Genomic DNA, 7975 nt, shown 5'->3' on the forward strand with positions numbered 1-7975 from the left:
AAAATTGTAAAAACTAGAATCCAGTAGGATCTCTGAACTCTTTAAAACCCTTTTTGTCTAATCACTGCCAATAAACTTCACTTAAAAAGGTAAACTGTCCCTTTAATTACCGGGCCTACAGTTAAAGATGTGAGTGAAAAGTAGCAGAGCTGTAGTCAGCTGCACATTTAGTTTAGTGGTGTTCCTTTCCTCTTATTTTATATTCAGTGGAAGTCCTGGCTGTTTGACTCTTACATGGTGGACGGATCAGTGAAAAGGCCTGAAACCCAGAAGCATTTCCTCATTTCTCTCAGAAGATCCAGCTAATGCAGGACGGAGACTGCATTAAGTTACAGGAGCTAATGGACGGCGGCTTCTGCTGTCCAGCCTCCGTTTCAGAGTTCCTGTCAGGAGATTAACGCCACGCTTCAGGAACGTTTCAGTAAACATGCTGTCAACTTCTACAGAAGAGATTAAAGTCGTTGTCATCCTGCTGCTCCGCAGGGCCAAGTCATCTGCCCGGCAGATGTAGGTCGTGTTTTTGGCAGCAGCAGCGTGAACCGGTTTGAAATCGATACAAACAGGAGGAAGTGACGGTTTCTCCAGATAAATGACCCTAAAGCACGTCAGAGTAAAAAGATTTAGTCACAATTTCACTTAAATAAGAAAATCAGATACAAAATTCTCAGAAAAAAACACCTCTACAACAGTTTGCTTTCTAATAAATTAGGTTTGACAAAAATACAAAGTTGCATATATGAGCATCAGGCCAGAGTCAGTCAGGAAACAGCTGGGAGTTTTTGTTCAGGTGTGTAAATATGCAAAGCGTCGCTGAAGAGGAATCGTTCAGCACAGTTTGCATGTCGGGAGCCTGTTTGGACCAGGAGAACTTCCTGACTGCATAAAGAAATAAACTTTAAAAGTTCTTCCGTCTGAAATGTTAAAATTATTTTTGAACAGCTAACCTATGTGCTTTTATTGTGATAGTACCACGACTCAAAGTGTCTCCCTCGGTTTGTATGGTTCTGTTCGGGTCCATTAGCCCTTTGACCCACAGATTGACTGTATGAGTGCTTTTATTTTGACAGGTCATTGTACTTTCAGCTCTTTGAAGGCTGGAAGTTTGTGTGTCTCTGTGGCTTGTGCTTCTCAGTGGTTCTGAGGGATTTGACTAGGACTTCAGTTTTACTAATGTGGCTCAAGCACTTACAAGGTTATAACGCCTCGTTTCGGGTCGGTTCGGTACGATATTTTATCATGGAGGGAACCTTTTGCTAGCTCACCTTTGATTCAAAATCAATGTTTGATTCCAAACAACTGGGACTTCTGATGTTGCTATTTCCATCCAGGAGTTTTTAATTTTTGGAGTTATTTAGTAAAGAATTGCAAAAAATGTTGATATTTCCCTCACCAAGTTGGATAAGCATTCCTTAAAAGTATTCATGTCGTCTGCAGATACAGCGACCGGTTAGCGGAAACAAAATAACGTTTCTTCATAAGCCCCACCCACAGCCGTCTGACCAATCACAGCCCGCCTCCCATAGCACTGTAATGGAGGGAACGTCGTAGCTCCGACCATTAGCGGAGTCCAAATGTTTTCTTTCATGGAAGATGGGGCCGGTTGAATCTCTCTCTTTTGTTTTCATCGTTTTCTCTTTGTTTTGGTGCTTTATGCGTATGTTCCAGTACCGTCTCCATAGCGACGTCCGAACGTTACAACATGGAGGTGGACAGACGTCGGATTTATTTTCATTTTTTAAAGCTGATTCTGAATCGCAGTAAATGAGAATCAGGACTTTTATGAGAATTGATTTTTTTTCATCGGTGCTGTTCTGTCTGTTTCTATTGTAAGGGAAACCCAAACAACTGACCGGTACCGCACCGTTCCTGGACCTGCTTCAGGTGTAGGTCTAGAGGACATTGGTCCGGTCCGGTCTGGTCCGGTTAGGGAAGAGCTGCTGATGTCACACAACACAGCCCTTTGATTGGGCGACAGAAAAACATCACTGTTTGCGATACTCAGAGAGACACACATCAGGTTGGGTGTTTGGGTCTAACCCCGCCGGCCCAGTGGCGGTGAATACACCGGGCATAAAATACAGAACCGAACCAAGCTGACCCGTATCGTACCGCTCAGTGGAATCAAGACATAAGAATAACTTCTGCAAGGACCTTGAGGACCTAAAGGTCTCTGTGGAAAAGCTTCACAACCAGGCTGGCATTGACAGATGGAAGATGTTTGGTGGGCTGGCGTTCAGCTCCAGCCAAAGTCTTGGCCGGTCATTTGGTAGAACTTGAGGTTAAAGGGTCTGTAGAAGTCTCTGAGCCTGAGCAGAACCTCAGTCGGTATCTGAGGATGCGGTCTGCCCTTCGACTTCCCCAGGCAGCGCGGCCGGCTGCTGCCCTCAGGCTTCTTCAGGCAGGGGAAACCTTTGGTCTGGTTGAAGTAGAAGTGTTTGTCCGTCACCACGCGTTTGAGGCCCAGAAAGTCCTGGACTCTGCCCATCTCCCCCGCTGGGTCCGTCACCAGCCGCTCCCCGCTTACAAACAGGAAGCGCGACAGAGGAAAGTAGCGCAGCCAGTTCTCCAGGTGCTTGGCGTAGATGCCGATGCGTACGGCGCTCCAGGAAGTGTCGATGAGCGTCGCGCTGTCGTTGCGGAAGGCGAGGTTCTGGAACGATGGAAGCCCAGGAGATTTGGACAGTGTCTGGGTGTAATCAGAGATGGCTCGGGTCACTGGGTCTCGCACCACCACGATGAGTTTGGTGTGGCGGCTCAAGGCGTGGACGCGCCGCGGAGCCTCTTTGGTGATGAAGTAACTTGGAGTCTTTTCCATGGTGATCTGACCCTCCAGAGTCCGAGGCATTAAACTCCTGTATAAAAAACAACAAAAAACCCAGAAAGGAATTGGGATATTTAAACATTCATACGTAAAGAAAAATACTTTTCCCTTATTATCAATTCCTTCTAATGAATATTTTAAAAGCCTGAGTTTAATTCAGTGAGCTAGGGAGGAAAACAAAGATATTAAAAAACATCATAACCTCTTTATTCCACCGTCTGGAGTCTGGGTTGATTTTGCTTCGTCATGCTAGCTCCATTTCGCTAACAAAGCTACAGAACAGAAACTGTTAGCCCAGGAGGATGCTAATCCAGTTTTACTTCAGTCTTATAAAAACTGAACCACCTCTAAAAGCTACCCAGACAAAGAAAGGATGAAGAAACGATCAGAAAGAGCGGCGGTGCTGATGGCTGACAACTGTAATGTGTTGTCATTTTGGAGCTAGCTAGAATTAAAGTGGACCGGAGTCGGATTAAAGCGAATTAAGCAGAGCTGGTGTGAACGCAGCCTTGGCCTGGTTGTTTCCATTTTCTTGCTCTGCAGATTATCATCGTCAGTCTGAAGGTTCTGGTTCTACTGGTAGCTTTAGGGAACTGGATCACTCTTCTCTTTTATCTCCTGGCCCTGCTCTCTGATGAAGAACCAGGTTAATGATCTGTAAACCTTCTGAAACACCAGAGCAGGCTGTAGAGAAATGGAAGGAAATTACAGGGGAAGGAAAACCTGTTTGTCTTGTGTCATTTACTATATTCAAGAGCAAGCGTACTGCAAAAATAGAATGTACTAACCTCTGTCTTTTTCTACGAAGAGCAAAAAATACAGCTCCTTTCACCAAGTCAAGACAAGATTTAAATAATGGAGTTAGTTCATGTGTAAGCAGTGAAGAATGCCAGAGCTGCAGCTTTGAAGGAACCCTGGGCTGATTTCCATGCTTCCTCTCCGTCCTCAGCAGGCATGTGGTGGCGGTCGGGTCGGAGGCTTCGTGGTTGGTCTGTCAGTGAAGGTCTTATGAAGCTCTGTCGCTCTGATCCAACTTTACACACTTGGTTCCAAGTCCAGCATGTCCTCTGGTGTGCGGCGCCGAGCGCACCGCCTCGGCTCTTCACCAGAAATGTCTGAGCTGCATTAGCGGCTGGAGCGAAGCTAACCGGAGGAGAACACAATCCCAAACACAGAGGGGTTTCGGAAAGTGGTGGTGTTTCTATGCTTGGTTCTCTTTAGGGAGCCTTTAAAATGTCAGTTTGGAGCCAAAGTTTATACCTCAACCTGCCTGCTGGAACCTGAATGGGTTCTGGTGGATCAGCGGATTATTCCTGGTGACTGACTGAGTCCTACGGAAGAAACAAGCTTCATGTCTCATTTATGACCCAAGAGCTGCTTTTAAAAGTAAATTCCAGCTTTGGATAAAAGCTTGTAGAGTTTCATGGTGAAAGGTTTTTCTGCAGTGATGCACCTAAAGCCTCAGATCTGGCACTATCTGTGTTTTCTACATTCTTCTAAAGTCTATCAGTGAACATGCCAAAGCATTAAGTGCTTCCAGTAAAGAAAACAGGGAAAGTTTTGTTCTTTAATGAAAATATTCAGAATTCATTTGGAGGCTGTAATATTTGTGTCTCTCCTTTCAGCTGCAGAAAGGCCGACATTTTGTTTCATTTAATGAATACAAGAAAAACTGGAAGAAAAATGGAACAATGTGTTAAAGACTGCGTTCTTGTGTCTCCTGTGGCTGCAGGGAGACGGTCGAGTGTTTGCAGCAGAAAATCAGTTTAATTCCAAGCTGTTGTCCCTGCTGCAGGCGCAGAGGGCTTCCATCGATGCTGTGTTCACATGTTGGACTGCAGCAGGTCTGTGCTGCAGTCCAACATGCTGGTTCTGTGGTGCAGAACCAGCAGAGACACGGCGGATAGAGGCAGAGGCCTGCTGCTGATGCTAATGCTAATGCTGCGCTATGGAGGGGGAGGAGGGACTTTAATCTCAGCAGCCTAATTCTGTGTCAATCTATGTCAAAATCCAAGTAATATTCATAGACGTATTTCAGTTCCGTTGTTAGTATATAGAAATAATCGCATAAATAATCGTTTTCCTTGTCACAAAATGTGTAACTTACCCACACTGAAAGCCTTTCATGTATTTGGTAGGTTTGGGTTTTCAGACTAGATTTTTCTGATGCTGCATAAATAATTTCAACAATCTTGATTCTGACAAAAAAAAGTCAGAATTCGTCTTTGTCAGTGGCACTAATTCTCTTCCGTACTTCTCTGATGTAGCCTGACGTTTCTTAATCTCTCAACTGGGAAACTGGGATTAGGGCCAGTTTGGGGCCCATTGAGGCCAGTTTGGGGCCTATTGGGGGCTAGTTTGGGGCCCATTGGGGGGCCAGATGGGGTCCATTGAGGCCTATTTGGGGCCCATTGGGGGCCAGATGGGGCCCATTGAAGGCTAGTTTGGGGCCCATTGGGGGCTAGTTTGGGGCCATTGGGGGGCTAGTTTGGGGCCCATTGGGGGGCCTGTTTGGGGCCCATTGGGGGCCAGATGGGGCCCATTGGGGGGCCTGTTTGGGGCTCATTGGGGGCCAGATGGGGCCCATTGAAGGGTAGTTTGGGGCCCATTGGGGCCTGTTTGGGGCCCATTGGGGCCTGTTTGGGGCTTTTTTTCCCTGTGGTGCGTTCAAAGACCTGCCGGCTGCCAGGAGGAGCCAGTGATTCCGGTCTGTGGCTGCAGCGTCTGTCTGGGTGCTGCATGATGTGGACCCTGAGCCTCTCTGACATCTAAACATCCAGAAGTCATTTCTTGTCTCCATGTTTGTAGAACTAGATTAAATCATTTCATCAAAGGTTTCAGTTTCTCTGCTATCAGTTTGACATCAGATCAGGACGAAGCCAGTTTGATAAACACCAGTAAAATATCCCAGCTTCATGACTGAATCATGAATTATTACCAAACCTGTTAGAGCAACCAATAAATTACATTTGGATGAGACTTCCAATAAAATATAAAAACCATTAATAATGCCTCTTTTCAGTTCTGGTGTTTATTGAGTATAAGTTAGAGTTGGCTCTTTTTTTAGGGACAGGAAATGTTACTTTTCCTCTGGAAAGTGAAGGAGCTTTCTTTCAGCCTGCTGGTTGGCAGTGTGTTGCTGCACAGATTAATAATCCCTTTAAAACTGATCACTTCAGCATTTCAGCAGGATGTTATTACTGATATTGTTGGTAGTCATTTTGGCAGAATGACTGAAGGTCAGAGGTTACGTCACTACAGTGTGATGTAAATCCTTCGGTTCTCGGTGGTTTGCAGCTCATCTGGCCGTCTGTGGCAGGTCATGCAGGCTTTCCGCCTGGCAGGCGCTCGGCGGTGAAAAGTGTTTTTACTTAGGAGGTTTGCATCACTGGGGTAGGTCGGTAGGAAAGAGCTGAAGAATGTGTCTAGCTGAGAGGAAAAACAGAGGCGTAACGGTTAAATCCTGCGTCTCAAGGCCTGAGAGAGAGGAGGTCAGTCAGAGTTTCCTCTCAGGAACCAGAACCAAACAGGAGAACCTGAGAGTTAACGTCTCAAGGTTTCAACAAAGCCCATCTTCAGCTCGTGATTCTGAGAGGAAATGGACTGCTTGGTCAGAGTTGCTGTGACGAGAAGCTGGAACTCAGCTGAAGGTTATTACATGTTAGCATCACATGCTAACTCTTTGAGACGTTGGCTTAGATGTAAAAACTTAAATCAGATCAACTTTTCATGTCTTTTTAGAGATTTTTAGTTGTTTAACTAATGTTATGAGTTAATGTTAGGACCTAGCTTAGTTCCTTTGTGTGAGCTAAGCTAACCATATGCTAGCTTTATCCTCTTTTTAAAAGAAAATGTAAATCAAAGTGTATGGATCTTTTTTAAATTTCCATATAATGTGTTATCACTGCTTCTGTTACTTCCTTTGTGTATGTTGAGCTAGCAAGCTGCTAGCCATAGCCTTACAATGCTGCAGGATGCTAAACTGTTGTGTTATCAGACATGGAGAAATTTTGATCATAATTTAATACCTCTAGCTTGATCCTTTGGAGTTACCATTTATTTACTGTCCCTGAAAGTAAATCTCAATAAATAACCGGCTCATTTTCTTTGCTAGCTTGTAGCAGCTAGCCTGTTGAGTTCAGACACATTGGAGGTTTTTCTGTAATGGAGGCCATCATGGAGGCAGGAAGTGTCACTCTGTAATCTGCTCATCTCTGCACCAGTCTGTTGGTTCCTCCCTCCCTGCGATCAGGCAGGGCGTGGCCCCCCGCTCCCCCTGTGGCCCCTGGCTGCTCCTAGATAAAACCACACAAGGAGACCAGTGTGGACCAGCAGGAACACAACTTCTGATTTTCCCATCTGATAACTGAAGAGGGAGGGAGCAATTAGTGGCAGTGACCCACACACACACACACACACACACACACACACACACACACACACACAGCCTGAATGACACGGCCTCCGTCAGCCTGGGTGTTTGAGTCTGTCAGGGTGTGTTAATGGTTTCATGTTTCTCTTTTCTTCTTCATGACTCGGCCGGTTTATCATTTTCATGTTTCGTTGGGTTTTATTTCCGTGTTGGAACCAGAGCCAGCCCAAGATTATCTGAGGCCCTGGGCAGACTTTAATGTGGGCTCCCACTGCGAGTTCGGCTTTTCTCTTGTTAAATATCTATGATTTACAGATCAGCTGGTTTCTGTTGACACTCACATTAATCACTTCATATTTATCAAACAAATTAATTTCTCTGATTTTCTTATTTGGTTTGACAGTGGAAGTCAAGAGAGGACAGAGGAGGAGCCAAGTTTAGAGACTCATCACAGTCAGAAACACTTTGATGGTTTGGAACGATTAGGTCACTTAATGAAAAAAACTTTCTTTTTGTGTTAAATCAGGTCATTTAGTCTGACATATAAATGTGTTTGATGTGAAACATGCAGATGGACAAAAAGGCAGGAGAAATCAGGAAGGGTGTGAATACTTTTCTACCTGAGCTGCATTTAAAGCTCTGAACCTGGAAACGCTCCGAATGGAGCGTCTGCTGTCTGCGCAGCACCTGGAGCCGTGCTAACCACTTTCCTCTTGAAACCAGTCCAGTGAACCAGAAAACCAGTAAACCAGAAAACCAGTAAACCAGAAAAACAATGAACC

The 7975-nt window shown here is 45.2% G+C and overlaps 1 protein-coding gene across 2 annotated transcripts in view; it reads right to left on the reverse strand.

Annotated features, from left to right (window-relative positions):
• Positions 1-347: 347 nt before the first annotated feature.
• LOC106964149 (heparan sulfate glucosamine 3-O-sulfotransferase 6-like) overlaps positions 348-7975 on the reverse strand; it is a 19756-nt gene continuing 12128 nt past the window's right edge. Inside the window, exons 2-4 of one of the 2 annotated variants that reach the window (XR_001428336.1) lie at positions 1445-2852; positions 1391-1408; positions 348-595 (exon numbers count right to left, since the gene is read on the reverse strand). Coding sequence is in view for 1 of the 2 variants with exons in the window: in XM_015059469.1 (XP_014914955.1) it covers positions 2234-2852 (619 nt within the window). In the remaining variant the exon portion in view is untranslated. The other variant, XM_015059469.1, reaches the window with a different exon arrangement.

The sequence above is a fragment of the Poecilia latipinna genome, unplaced genomic scaffold (assembly GCF_001443285.1).
Source record: "Poecilia latipinna isolate Pla-1442-1.1 unplaced genomic scaffold, P_latipinna-1.0 Scaffold1630, whole genome shotgun sequence".
NCBI lineage: Eukaryota > Metazoa > Chordata > Actinopteri > Cyprinodontiformes > Poeciliidae > Poecilia > Poecilia latipinna.